At 34.6% G+C, this 16,637-nt stretch overlaps 1 protein-coding gene across 1 annotated transcript in view; it reads right to left on the reverse strand.

Annotated features, from left to right (window-relative positions):
• The window catches only part of LOC110532651 (E3 ubiquitin-protein ligase MARCHF9), a 30,587-nt gene extending 15,295 nt beyond the window's left edge, over positions 1-15,292 (reverse strand). Inside the window, exon 1 of the mRNA XM_021616728.2 lies at positions 13,475-15,292. Within this exon, the coding sequence (XP_021472403.1) occupies positions 13,475-13,798 (324 nt within the window). The 5' untranslated portion in view covers positions 13,799-15,292. The remainder of the gene's footprint in view (positions 1-13,474) is intronic.
• Positions 15,293-16,637: the final 1,345 nt, after the last annotated feature.

Genomic DNA, 16,637 nt, shown 5'->3' on the forward strand with positions numbered 1-16,637 from the left:
TTAGAAAGACATTATAATAACTGTGCTGACATTATAAATAAGTTATAATAACTGGGCTGATATTATAAAGAAGTTAAAATAACTGGGGTGACAATATAAAGATAATAAAATAACTGGCCTGCCATTATAAAGACTATAATAACTGGGATGACATTATAAAGATGTTATAATAACTGGGCTGATATTAAAAAGAAGTTATAATAACTGGGCTGACATAATAAAGATGTTAAAATAACTAGGCTGACATTATAAAAACCTTATAATAACTGGGCTGACATTATAAAGACATTATAATAACTGGGCTGACATTATAAAGACATTATAATAACTTGTCTGACATTACAAAGACAATATAATAATTGGCCTGACATTATTAAAACATTATAATAACTGGGCTGACATTATAAAGAAGTTATAACAACTGGGCTGACATTATAAAGACATTATAATAACTGGGCTAACATTTTAAAGACATTATAATAATTGGGCTGACATTATAAATAAGTTATAATAACTGGGCTGACATTATAAAGACATTATAATAATTGGGCTGAATTATTAAGACATTATAATAACGGCTGATATTAGAAATAAGTTATAACAACAGGGCTGACATGAAAAATAAGTTATAATAACTGGGCTGACATTATTATAAGAACTGGGCTGACATGATAAAGAACTTATAATAACTGGGCTGACATTATAAAGAAGTTATAATAACTGGGCTGACATTATAAAGACGTTAAAAAAACTGGGTTGACTTAAGAAATAAGTTATAATAACTGGGATAACATTATTAAGGAGTTATAATAACTGGGATGACATTATAAAGAAGTTATTATAACTGGGCTGACATTATAAAGAAGTTATAATAACTGGGCTGACATTTTAAAGATGTTATAATAACTGGGCTTATATTATAAAGAAATTATAATAACTGGGCTGACATTATAAAGCAGTTATAATAACTGGGCTGACATTATAAAGAAGTTAGAATAACTGGGCTGACATTATAAAGAGGTTCTAATAACTGGGCTAACATTATAAAGACGTTATCATAACTGGGATGACATTATAAAGACGTTATCATAACTGGGATGACATTATGAAGACGTTATAATAACTGGGCTGACATAATAAAGATATTAAAATAACTTGGCTGACATTATAAAGATGTTATAATAACTGGGCTGACATTATAAAGAAGTTAGAATAACTGGGCTGACATTATAAAGAGGTTCTAATAACTGGGCTAACATTATAAAGACGTTATCATAACTGGGATGACATTATAAAGACGTTATCATAACTGGGATGACATTATGAAGACGTTATAATAACTGGGCTGACATTATAAAGAAGTTATAATAACTGGGCTGACATTATAAAGAAGTTATAATAACTGGGCTGATGTGATATAGAAGTTATAATAACTGGGAAGACATTATAAAGAAATTATAATAACTGGGCTGGCATTATAAAGAAGTTATAATAACTGGGCCGACATTATAAAGAAGTTATAATAACTAGCATGACATTATAAAGAAGTTATAATAACTGGGCTGACATGATAAAGAAGTTCTAATAACTGGGCTGACATTATAAAGAAGTTCTAATAACTGGGCTGACATTATAAAGAAGTTAGAATAACTGGGCTGACATTATAAAAACAATATAATAACTGGGCTGACATTATAAAGAAGTTCTAATAACTGGGCTGACATTATAAAGAAGTTAGAATAACTGGGCTGACATTATAAAAACATTATAATAACTGGGATGACATTATTAAGCAGTTATAATAACTGGGCTGACATTATAAAGAAATTATAATAACTGGGCTGACATTATAAAGAAGTTATAATAACTGGGCTGACATTATAAAAACATTAAGATAACTGGGATGACATTATAAAAACATTATAATAACTGGGCTGACATTATAAAGACGTTAGAATAACTGGGATGACATTATAAAGAAGTTCTAATAACCGGGCTGACATTATAAAAACATTAAAATAACTGGCCTGACATTATAAAAACATTATAATAACTGGGATGACATTATTAAGCAGTTATAATAACTGGGCTGACATTAGAAATAAATTATAATAACTGGGCTGACATTATAAAAACATTATAATAACTGGGCTGACATTATAAAGAAGTTATAATAACTGGGCTGACATTATAAAGACTTTAGAATAACTGGGCTGACATTATAAAGATTTTCAAATAACTGGGCTGACATTATATAAACTTTATAATAACTGGGCTGACATTATGAAGAAATAATAACTGGTCTGACATTATAAAGACATTATAATATTTGGGCTGACATTATAAAGACTTTATAATAACTGGGCTGACATTATAAAGATTTTTTTTAAACTGGGCTGACATTATAAAAACTTTATAATAACTGGGCTGACATTATAAAAACTTTATAATAACTGGGCTGACATTATAAAGAAATAAGAACTGGTCTGACATTATAAAGAAGTTAAAATAACTGGGCTGACATTATAAAAACATTATAAAAACTGGGGTGACATTAGAAAGATATTATAATAACTGCGCTGACATTATAAAGAAGTTATAATAACTGGGCTGACATTCTAAAGACGTTGTAAGAACTGGCCGACATTAGAAAGACATTATAATAACTGTGCTGACATTATAAATAAGTTATAATAACTGGGCTGATATTATAAAGAAGTTAAAATAACTGGGGTGACAATATAAAGATAATAAAATAACTGGCCTGCCATTATAAAGACTATAATAACTGGGATGACATTATAAAGATGTTATAATAACTGGGCTGATATTAAAAAGAAGTTATAATAACTGGGCTGACATAATAAAGATGTTAAAATAACTAGGCTGACATTATAAAAACCTTATAATAACTGGGCTGACATTATAAAGACATAATAATAACTGGGCTGACATTATAAAGACATTATAATAACTTGTCTGACATTACAAAGACAATATAATAATTGGCCTGACATTATTAAAACATTATAATAACTGGGCTGACATTATAAAGAAGTTATAACAACTGGGCTGACATTATAAAGACATTATAATAACTGGGCTAACATTTTAAAGACATTATAATAATTGGGCTGACATTATAAATAAGTTATAATAACTGGGCTGACATTATAAAGACATTATAATAATTGGGCTGAATTATTAAGACATTATAATAACGGCTGATATTAGAAATAAGTTATAACAACAGGGCTGACATGAAAAATAAGTTATAATAACTGGGCTGACATTATTATAAGAACTGGGCTGACATGATAAAGAACTTATAATAACTGGGCTGACATTATAAAGAAGTTATAATAACTGGGCTGACATTATAAAGACGTTAAAAAAACTGGGTTGACTTAAGAAATAAGTTATAATAACTGGGATAACATTATTAAGGAGTTATAATAACTGGGATGACATTATAAAGAAGTTATTATAACTGGGCTGACATTATAAAGAAGTTATAATAACTGGGCTGACATTTTAAAGATGTTATAATAACTGGGCTGATATTATAAAGAAATTATAATAACTGGGCTGACATTATAAAGCAGTTATAATAACTGGGCTGACATTATAAAGAAGTTAGAATAACTGGGCTGACATTATAAAGAGGTTCTAATAACTGGGCTAACATTATAAAGACGTTATCATAACTGGGATGACATTATAAAGACATTATCATAACTGGGATGACATTATGAAGACGTTATAATAACTGGGCTGACATAATAAAGATGTTAAAATAACTTGGCTGACATTATAAAGATGTTATAATAACTGGGCTGACATTATAAAGAAGTTAGAATAACTGGGCTGACATTATAAAGAGGTTCTAATAACTGGGCTAACATTATAAAGACGTTATCATAACTGGGATGACATTATAAAGACGTTATCATAACTGGGATGACATTATGAAGACGTTATAATAACTGGGCTGACATTATAAAGAAGTTATAATAAGTGGGCTGACATTATAAAGAAGTTATAATAACTGGGCTGACATTATAAAGAAGTTATAATAACTGGGCTGACATAAATAAGTTATAAGAACTGGGCTGACATTATAGAGAAGTTATAATAACTGGGCTGACATTATAAACAAGTTATAATAACTGGGCTGACATTATAAAAACATTATAATAACTGGGCTGACATTATAAAGAAGTTATAATAACTGGGCTGACATTATAAAGAAGTTATAATAACTGGGCTGACATTATAAAAACATTATAATAAGTGGGCTGACATTATAAAGAAGTTATAATAACTGGGCTGACATTATAAAGAAGTTATAATAACTGGGCTGACATTATAAATAAGTTATAAGAACTGGGCTGACATTATAAACAAGTTATAATAACTGGGCTGACATCATAAACAAGTTATAATAACTGGGCTGACATTATAAAAACATTATAATAACTGGGCTGACATTATAAAGAAGTTATAATAACTGGGCTGACATTATAAAGAAGTTATAATCACTGGGCTGACATTATAAAGAAGTTATAATAACTGGGCTGACATTATAAAGAAGTTATAATAACTGGGCTGACATTGTAAAGACGTTATAATAACTGGGCTGACACGACAAAGAAGTTATAATAACTGGGATGACATGATAAAGAAGTGATAAGAACCGGGCTGACATTATTAAGACATTATAATAACTGGGCTGACATTCTAAAGATGTTGTAATAACTGGGCCGACATTAGAAAGAAGTTATAATAACTGGGCTGACATTATAAAGATTTTTATAATAACTGGGCTGACATTATAAAGATTTTCAAATAACTGGGCTGACATTATATAAACTTTATAATAACTGGGCTGACATTATAAAGAAATAATAACTGGTCTGACATTATAATGATTTTTTTTAAACTGGGCTGACATTATAAAGAAATAATAACTGGTCTGACATTATAAAGAAGTTAAAATAACTGGGCTGACATTATAAAAACATTATAAAAACTGGGGTGACATTAGAAAGATATTATAATAACTGCGCTGACATTATAAAGAAGTTATAATAACTGGGCTGACATTCTAAAGACGTTGTAAGAACTGGGCCGACGTTAGAAAGACATTATAATAACTGTGCTGACATTATAAAGAAGTTATAATAACTGGGCTGACATTATAAAGACTTTAGAATAACTGGGCTGACATTATAAAGATTTTCAAATAACTGGGCTGACATTATATAAACTTTATAATAACTGGGCTGACATTATGAAGAAATAATAACTGGTCTGACATTATAAAGAAGTTATAATAACTGGGCTGAATTAATAAAGAAGTTAAAATAACTGGGCTGACAATATAAAGAAGTTATAAGACCTGGGCTGACATTATAAAGACATTATAATATTTGGGCTGACATTATAAAGACTTTATAATAACTGGGCTGACATTATAAAGATTTTTTTTAAACTGGGCTGACATTATAAAAACTTTATAATAACTGGGCTGACATTATAAAAACTTTATAATAACTGGGCTGACATTATAAAGAAATAAGAACTGGTCTGACATTATAAAGAAGTTAAAATAACTGGGCTGACATTATAAAAACATTATAAAAACTGGGGTGACATTAGAAAGATATTATAATAACTGCGCTGACATTATAAAGAAGTTATAATAACTGGGCTGACATTCTAAAGACGTTGTAAGAACTGGCCGACATTAGAAAGACATTATAATAACTGTGCTGACATTATAAATAAGTTATAATAACTGGGCTGACATTATAAAAACTTTATAATAACTGGGCTGACATTATAAAGAAATAAGAACTGGTCTGACATTATAAAGAAGTTAAAATAACTGGGCTGACATTATAAAAACATTATAAAAACTGGGGTGACATTAGAAAGATATTATAATAACTGCGCTGACATTATAAAGAAGTTATAATAACTGGGCTGACATTCTAAAGACGTTGTAAGAACTGGCCGACATTAGAAAGACATTATAATAACTGTGCTGACATTATAAAGATGTTATAATAACTGGGCTGATATTAAAAATAAGTTATAATAACTGGGCTGACATAATAAAGATGTTAAAATAACTAGGCTGACATTATAAAAACCTTATAATAACTGGGCTGACATTATAAAGACATTATAATAACTGGGCTGACATTATAAAGACATTATAATAACTTGTCTGACATTACAAAGACAATATAATAATTGGCCTGACATTATAAAAACATTAAAATAACTGGGCTGACATTATAAAGAAGTTATAACAACTGGGCTGACATTATAAAGACATTATAATAACTGGGCTAACATTTTAAAGACATTATAATAATTGGGCTGACATTATAAATAAGTTATAATAACTGGGCTGACATTATAAAGACATTATAATAATTGGGCTGAATTATTAAGACATTATAATAACGGGCTGATATTAGAAATAAGTTATAACAACAGGGCTGACATGAAAAATAAGTTATAATAACTGGGCTGACATTATTATAAGAACTGGGCTGACATGATAAAGAACTTATAATAACTGGGCTGACATTATAAAGAAGTTATAATAACTGGGCTGACATTATAAAGACGTTAAAAAAACTGGGTTGACTTAAGAAATAAGTTATAATAACTGGGATAACATTATTAAGGAGTTATAATAACTGGGATGACATTATAAAGAAGTTATTATAACTGGGCTGACATTATAAAGAAGTTATAATAACTGGGCTGACATTTTAAAGATGTTATAATAACTGGGCTGATATTATAAAGAAATTATAATAACTGGGCTGACATTATAAAGCAGTTATAATAACTGGGCTGACATTATAAAGAAGTTAGAATAACTGGGCTGACATTATAAAGAGGTTCTAATAACTGGGCTAACATTATAAAGACGTTATCATAACTGGGATGACATTATAAAGACGTTATCATAACTGGGATGACATTATGAAGACGTTATAATAACTGGGCTGACATAATAAAGATGTTAAAATAACTTGGCTGACATTATAAAGATGTTATAATAACTGGGCTGACATTATAAAGAAGTTAGAATAACTGGGCTGACATTATAAAGAGGTTCTAATAACTGGGCTAACATTATAAAGACGTTATCATAACTGGGATGACATTATAAAGACGTTATCATAACTGGGATGACATTATGAAGACGTTATAATAACTGGGCTGACATAATAAAGATGTTAAAATAACTTGGCTGACATTATAAAGATGTTATAATAACTGGGCTGACATTATAAAGTAGTTAAAATAACTGGGCCGACATTAGAAAGAAGTTATAATAACTGGGCTGACATTATAAAGAAGTTATAATAACTGGGCTGACAGTATAAAAAAGTGATAAGAACTGAGCTGACATTATAAAGACATTATAATAACTGGGCTGACATTATAAAGAAGTTATAACAACTGGGCTGACATTATAAAGACATTATAATAACTGGGCTGACATTTTAAAGACATTATAATAATTGGGCTGACATTATTAAGATATTATAATAACTGGGCTGATATTAGAAAGAAGTTATAACAACTGGGCTGACATAAAAAATAAGTTATAATAACTGGGCTGACATTGTAAAGAAGTTATAAGAACTGGGCTGACATAAAAATACATTATAATAACTGGGCTGACATTATAAAGACGTTATAAAAACTGGGCTGACTTAAGAAAGAAGTTATAATAACTGGGCTGACATTATTAAGACATTATAATAACTGGGCTGACATTATAAAGACTATAATAACTGGGCTGACATAAAGATGTTAAAATAACTGGGATGACAATATAAAGAAGTTATAATAACTGGGCTGACATTATATAGACGTTAGAATAACTGGGCTGACATTATAAATATGTTATCATAACTGGGATGACATTATGAAGAAGTTAAAATAACTGGGCCGACATTAGAAAGAAGTTATAATAACTGGGCTGACATTATATAGACGTTAGAATAACTGGGCTGACATTATAAATATGTTATCATAACTGGGGTGACAATATAAAGTCATTAAAATAACTGGGCTGCCATTATGAAGACTATAACAACTGGGCTGACATTATATATGTCACGAACCTCGCCGAAGATGGTTTCTCTTCCTGTTCGGGAGGTGCTCGGCGGTCGTCGTCGCCTGCCTAATAGCTGCCATCGATTCCCTTTCCGTTTGTTTTGGTTATTGGGTAATTGGGTACACCTGTTTTGTATTAGAGTTTGTTTGTAGGGTATTTAAGGGCACTAGGCCCGCTGGGTATTTGTGCGGGCTTGTTTTTGTTACTCTGTGTTTGATGGTGTGATTAATTCAAGTCTTTATTCTCCGGACTATTTTTGTCCTGTTGTTTGGACTGGCAACTTATATACGCCCTGTGTGTTGGCGTGACTGTTTTGTTGCGCTGGTGAATACATTTGACAAACGACTGAACCCTGCTCTCTGCGCCTGATTCCACCCACCACTCCTAGTTGATCGTAACAATATAGATGTTAAAATAACTGGGCTGACAATATAAAGAAGTCATAATAACTGGGCTGACATTATAAAGAAGTTACTATAACTGGGTTGAACTTATAAAAACATTATAATAACTGGGCTGACATTCTAAAGACGTTGTAAGAACTGGGCCGACATTAGAAAGACATTATAATAACTGTGCTGACATTATAAAGAAGTTATAATAACTGGGATGACATTATAAAGAAGTTAAAATAACTGGGGTGACAATATAAAGACAATAAAATAACTGGGCTGCCATTATAAAGACTATAATAACTGGGCTGACATTATAAAGACATTATAATAACTGGGCTGCCATTATAAAGACTATAATAACTGGGCTGACATTATAAAGAAGTTATAATAACTGGGCTGACATTAAAAATAAGTTATTATAACTGGGCTGACATTATTAAGACATTATAATAACTGGGCTGACATTATAAAGACTGCAATAACTAGGCTGACATAAAGATGTTAAAATAACTGGGATGACAATATAAATAAGTTATAATAACTAGGCTGACATAACGATGTTAAAATAACTGGGATGACAATATAAATAAGTTATAATAACTGGGCTGCCATTATAAAGACTATAATAACTGGGCTGACATTATAAATAAGTTATAATAACTGGGCTGACATTATAAAGACGTTAGAATAACTGGGCTGACATTATATAGACGTTAGAATAACTGAGCTGACATTATAAATACGTTATCATAACTGGGATGACGTTATGAAGACGGTATAATAACTGGGCTGACATTATAAAGATGTTATAATAATCTGGCTGACATTATAAAGAAGTTATAATAACTGGGAAGACATTATAAAGAAGTTATAATAACTGGGCTGACGTGATATTGAAGTTATAATAACTGGGAAGACATTATAAAGAAGTTATAATAACTGGGCTGACGTGATATTGAAGTTATAATAACTGGGAAGACATTATAAAGAAGTTATAATAACTGGGCTGACGTGATAAAGAAGTTATAATAACTGGGAAGACATTATAAAGAAGTTATAATAACTGGGCTGACGTGATATTGAAGTTATAATAACTGGGAAGACATTATAAAGAAGTTATAATAACTGGGCTGACGTGATATTGAAGTTATAATAACTGGAAAGACATTATAAAGAAGTTATAATAACTGGGCTGACGTGATAAAGAAGTTATAATAACTGGGAAGACATTATAAAGAAGTTTTAATAACTGGGCTGACGTGATATTGAAGTTATAATAACTGGGCTGACATTATAAATACGTTATCATAACTGGGATGACATTATGAAGATGTTATAATAACTGTGCTGACATTATAAAGAAGTTATAATAACTGGGCTGACATTATAAAGAAGTTAAAATAACTGGGGTGACAATATAAAGACAATAAAATATCTGGGCTGCCATTATAAAGACTATAATAACTGGGCTGACATTATAAAGAAGTTACTATAACTGGGTTGAAATTATAAAGAAGTTATAATAACTGGGCTGACATTATAAAGAAGTTATTATAACTGAGTTGAAATTATAAAAACATTATAATAACCGGGCTGACATTCTAAAGACGTTGTAAGAACTGGGCCGACATTAGAAAGACATTATCATAACTGGGCTGACATTAGAAAGACATTATAATAATTGGGCTGACATTATTAAGACATTATAATAACTGGGCTGACATTATACAGAAGTTATAATATCTGGGTTGACATTATAAAGACATTATAATAATTGGGCTGACATTATAAAGACATTATAATAATTGGGCTAACATTATTAAGACATTATAATAACTGGGCTGACATGATAATGAAGTTATAATAACTGGGCTGACATTATAAAGAAGTTATAATAACTGGGATGAAATTGTAAAACATTATAATAACAAGGCCGACATTTTAAAGGCGCAATAATAACTTGGATGACAATATAAAGACATTATAATAACTTGTCTGACATTATTAAGACATTATAATAACTTGGCTGACATTATAAAGAAGTTATAACAACTGGGCTGACATTATAAAGACATTAAAATAATATCAGCAGAATATGAGGAACTGAATAAAACTTAAACAAACACTTGTTGTACAGTAAAATGTAAATCCAGGTAAAAGTAATCCAGTATGCCGAACCACCCATCCATCCATCCATCCTCCCACCCACCCACACACCCAACCCATCCATCCAGGCACCCAGCCAGTTTGAAGCAAATGCTGCCAGGCTTTGCCCAGAGCCTTACATTTGGCTTCTATTCAAAATATAAGACTCTGACACAGCCAATACTGAAGCTAGCTGTGTACACCAGTGAGTCAAGTGTAATGGTTGGTGGTGGTGCACACATAGAAATAGAATGACTAGAACGGGCATAGCTCCTCAGACCACAGAACTAGATTATATTTATATGCCTCATACCCCTTCACCCATCACCCATATTGACTTGAATGGGAATTTCTATGAGAGAATGGTATTCATTGACTACAGCTCAGCGTTCAACACCATAGTGCCCTCAAAGTTCATTACTAAGCTAAGGACCCTGGGACTAAACACCTCCCTCTGCAACTGGATCCTGGACTTCCTGAAGGGTCGCCGCCAGGTGGTAAGGGTAGGTAACAACACATGCGCCACGCTGATCCTCAAGACGGGAGCCCCTCAGGGGTACGTGCTCAGCCCCCTCCCTGTTCACTCATGACTGCACGGCCAGGCACAACTCCAACACCATCATTAAGTTTGCCAATGACACAACAGTGGTAGGCCTGATCACCGACAACAACGAAACAGTCTATAGGGAGGAGGTCAGAGACCTGGCCGTGTGGTGCCAGGACAACAACCTCCCCCTCAACGTGACCAAGACAAAGGAGATGATTGTGGACTACAGGAAAAGAAGGACCAAGCATGCCACCATTCTCATCGGCAGGGCTGTAGTGGAGCAGGTTGAGAGCTTCAAGTTCCTTGGTGTCCACATCACCAACAAACTAACATGGTCCAAACACACCAAGACAGTCGTGAAGAGGGCACAACAAAACCTATTCCCCCTCAGGAGGCTGAAAAGATTTGGCATGGGTCCTCAGATCCTCAAAAGTTTCTACAGCTGCACCATCGAGAGCATTGGTTGCATCACTGCCTGGTATGGCAACTGCTCGGCCTCCAACCGCAAGGCACTACAGAGGGTAGTGCGTACGGCCCAGTACATCACTGGGGCTAAGCTTCCTCCTATCCAGGACCTCTATACCAGGCGGTTTCAGAGGAAGGCCCTAAAAATTGTCAAAGACTCCAGCCACTCTAGTCATAGACTGTTCTCTCTGCTACCATATAGCAAGTGGTACCGGAGCGCCATGTCTAGGTCCAAGAGGCTTCTAAACAGCTTCTAACCCCAAGCCATAAGACTCCTGAACATCTAACCAAATGGCTACCCAGACTATCTGACAGGGACATGACTCTGTCCCCTGTTGTGACGCACTTAAATAATGAAATAACAACTAAGTGACAAAGTTGCGGGGTCTAAGATAATAGGTCATCACTGTAAAAAATGGTCTAGTTGTTTCAACTAATTATTATTAAGTAACTGGTTCCACAGCCTTTTTTTAATGTTTACTCAACTTCGGTTACCTGAACAACAACAAAAATAGTTGGCCCAATCTCTAACTTGAGAAAATGTAGGCAAAAATTCAACTTAAAATTAGCTCAACTTGTTTCATTCACCTAGAAATTATTATTTGGGCATCTTACTAAAAAAATGCAGTGGAACACAGTGCTTTTAACATACTCCTTCCTAATATGGAGTTTGCTCTCAGAAAAGCCTCAATTCATCTGATCATGGACTTTCCAGTGATCCTCCAAGTAATCATTCAATCAAAGTGGTAGAAAGCGGTTCTGAAAGAGAGGTTAATATCATGTCAATCTAAAGAAGATTGATGCTACTTTTAAATCACTTTTAAATGTTTTCTGAATATGTTTGTTTGCCTGTGCTTCATAGTCTATTCACTGAAGGCCCGATCAACTAGCCTGAGAACCAGACAATGTGGTACAACTGGCCAGAGCCAGGTAACAGATAAATGTGTCTTTAATACTTAAATACATTTTTTTCTCAATATCAAATCATTCTTGGGTAACAATATAGTACTTACTGTGATTGTTTTCAATTAAAATGGTGAAAAGAAACAAAAACAGCTTCTTAGCTAAGAGCAATTTAAAAAAACGGCCTGTTCTTTTCTATGGTTTCTCATTTCTGCAACATCCCATTGAATTTACAGATGCTATAAATTAGCACCTACTGTATATTGTATTAACACTATGACAAACATCAAATCTTATAAAGTGATTAAGTGGTGATTTCCATCTGTGCTCCAGTGGCACGTACACCATATATAATTATCTCAAGACCATGATTATCCAGCTCAGCCAGGCTGTACTGGTTCTGCACATCTGTTGTGTCAAGTTTTGGCTGAGGACCAAAGATTCGTTCATTGTTCTGCATGCCTATACTTTCCTTGGCTTATAGGCCCACAAACAAGCCTGCGTGCCAGTCTTTTTATGCTCTTCTGCCATTCGTTACAAGTTCATTGCCAGGCCAATTATTAATCACGTTTACACGTGGACCGTGACATCAGTCATGCGATAATCCACAATGAGTACTACAATACAAATAATAGTTGTCAGTATTTTCTCAACCAAATCAATTTGTCAACACAGAACACACCAACTCGCAACTGGTCAAAATATAGCCAGGGCATATAGGTTTAACTATAGGCCTGTAGGTGCACTAACATTCAGCACCATGGACAGCATAGGGCTATTGCCTATGGTTCAATTGAGCAGTGTTGTGTTGTGGCGCGAAAAGCAGGACAACGTGAAGGAGCTTGTATCTATCTCGGACAGTACCTGTTCTGGGCCCTGGAAGCAGATACGACAGCGCAGGCTGCTTGCGGTGCTGGTGAGCGACACGGTATCCATGCCCACTTGCAGTTTGGGGTCCTTCTCCTCAAAGCCCAGGCTCCGAGGTCGAGGTTCCGTCCCGTAATACTCCTCCTCGTCATCCCGGGAGGAGCAGTCCACAAAGGGAGGCCAGCCGCAGCCGCCCATCCCTAGACCCCGCATGCTGGACGGTCTATCTGCGTCGGATCTGTCGGGCTGTCTCGAATCGTCTCGCATAAAAACCAGCACTTTCAGTTCGTTGAAAAACATTCGGATCCGATATTTGAACATTTTTTCCTACATGAATTCTTCGGAAGGGAATGAAACCTATTTGACAATAATGTGGTCTCAATCAAATATAAAATATGCCGTTGATTTAAAAATGTTCTTATTGTTAATAATACTATTATTGTTGTTATTGGTATTATTAATTTTGGTATTATTATTTTTAGCCAATTATTTTACTACATAAAGTATGACAAATTTTCACCAATACATCTTCTGAATAACATTACCGATGAGCTTAACAAACTTGTGGGTTAGGCCTACCCTACTGTAAATGTGCTGTCAAATGGTAAAACATAAATGACCACCTCTTGGTTGTTGTCTCTGATGGCATGTGTGTCTAAAACAATGCGGATGGGAGATTTTTCTCTTGAGAAGCTCGAGACACTCTCAATATTCATTACCGAACAACTCTGCGAATGCAGTCTAGTGAGATGTTTCCTCCACCCCTACCACCACAATTGCGTGACAGGCCTATAACGTACAATGTCAGAGTCCATTGCTTGCACTATCGATCTTAATTCTGCACATCGTCAAATGCATTGCACTTGGGGTTTGCAGCAAAAATCCATGTTTTGCTACCCAAAGCAGAAGACAGCCAGAGTATGACTAGCGGAAGAGACAGCAACATAGAGCCATAATAAAATGTAGAACGGGGTGACGTAGAGCCATAATAGAATGTAGAGCGAGGTGTGAAAAACAACAACATTCCATTACCAGTCACACAGTCATATCTGAGACTGTTGTCAAGAATCATAATCCAAAAGGGTGCCGAAAGATGATGTAATGGAAGTTAGGTGAAGGCGTGTGATTATATCGTCTTTTTATTGTTCTTAAGTAGCATCCCAGCGGTCAGATCATGATAATTCTTTTATATTCTATTCCTCGGTAATGTTTCGGATTGATCCATCAAGAATGATCCACCCCATTGCACCCGACGTCCACACAGAGTGGATCCAATTTACAATCCAGTGCATTTGCATGTTAAGTAGCTGTAAATACAGCCACCCAAAACAGCAATACATCTCATCTTCATTCGATACCCATCAGCATTTCTCTTCTGTGTCTTTTATCTTTGCGTTGAAAATATGGTGCACCGAAATTTCAGAACAACAGACCAGAATTCAAAACAACAGTTGCTGCAATCTTTTAATTACAGACGCATAGATAGAGATGTCTACACATCCGAGAGGGCAATTACAGCAGTAATGCCGTTGATATGGTAGGCTAGCCTCTCAGATGGTGACGATGAGGATGATAGCCTACTGCTCGATTTCGCTGCCTGATTTCTCCTCGAAATGGTCGACTTTGATAATGAATCAACGCAGGACCTATACTTCCGGAATGAATTCTAGCCTTCTAGAATGAAAAACTGTATGACACTTCCCATTTTCTACTCTACAGTTATTAGTCTGTTTCCTCTGTATGATATGGATGCACCCTCTCTGTATCCCTGTAGTTAGGGATGGGGAGGGCAGATTTCGTTCGGCTGTTGTAGTGACAGGAGACGCTGTCGCTGTCCAAGGTGCTGATCTCGCCTAGTGACGTATACAGTCACAGTGCCACATGGACTACTACACGCCCGGGAAATATAAAGGATGATGCCTGTCTGAGCGTTTCTTTCTTTCTTTCTTTCTTTCTTTCTTTCTTTCTTTCTTTCTTTCTTTCTTTCTTTCTTTCTTTCTTTCTTTCTTTCTTTCTTTCTTTCTTTCTCTGTAATATTACTGCACTGTCGGAAACTAGAAGCACAGGCATTTCACTACATTCGCATCAACATCTGCTAACCATGTGTATGTGACAAATACAATTTGATTTGATTTGATTTGTGATTCATAGTGTCATGGTGACGGAAAAACTACTGAGAAAGCCACACACACACACACACACTCAATTATTGGTGGTTGTTTGAGGTCGTTTCAGTGACTCACAAATACCCTGCCCCACCCCGACTCATCACCTGCCCCCATATGATCACTTAATGTACCATTCCTACCAATGGCTCTATGGGATGTGATTCATACTGTAATATAATGATGGGATCACAATATATCCTTCCTCTCTCGCATACTGCCAAACATAGCAGGCCTGTCTTTAATGAGCCCTGTAACAATCGCCCACCACCATCGCCATGGAGGAAGAATGATCACTACAGGATATCGTCTCCCATACTGCCAGTACCAGGCGTAGCAGGGCAAAGCCCTCTTTAGGAGCATCCTGTCTTGTACATTAACACAGTGCTAGGCTGGTTAGTGCAAGCTATCCTCCCTCCCATAGTGCCAGATGTAGCAGAGCAGCCCTCTTCTCTTTATGAGCACTAACAACATCCACCCACCCACCAACATACCCAGTTGGTCTGTTACATTATTGATAGGCTTGTTGAGCTGTTTGTCTCCTCTTACTGAACCGATGACAATGATTTCCTCTCCTGTTGGTCCTGGCTGCATCGTGACTGAGAGGAGTCTACATCTAAATCCAGACACATCGTTGTTATCTCTTGTCTCATGGTCGCATGGTTTCATCTATAGAAATAGTGTGAATTACATTCTTATCATTCTATTTCTATGGTTTTAACGTCATTCTTCCTTCTGTTATTTGAAGAGCTCAGTATAATAGAGAAATATCAGTTACTTTTATGTGGGTATTGATGTATATTATAATGATTGACAAATAAACGGCCATGTAATCAGATCTATAATATAATCTATAATTTTAACATAGGATGCATATGATATTCCTTACTTCAAGCTTTGCAAAGGCATTGTACAGCACACAACACAGCCACATAAAATGGTTGACTACAGCATATTCAGTCATTTCCACATAATGCAAAATGTGTGTTTTATCT

This window comes from Oncorhynchus mykiss, chromosome 9 (genome assembly GCF_013265735.2).
Source record: "Oncorhynchus mykiss isolate Arlee chromosome 9, USDA_OmykA_1.1, whole genome shotgun sequence".
Taxonomy (NCBI): Eukaryota; Metazoa; Chordata; class Actinopteri; order Salmoniformes; family Salmonidae; genus Oncorhynchus; species Oncorhynchus mykiss.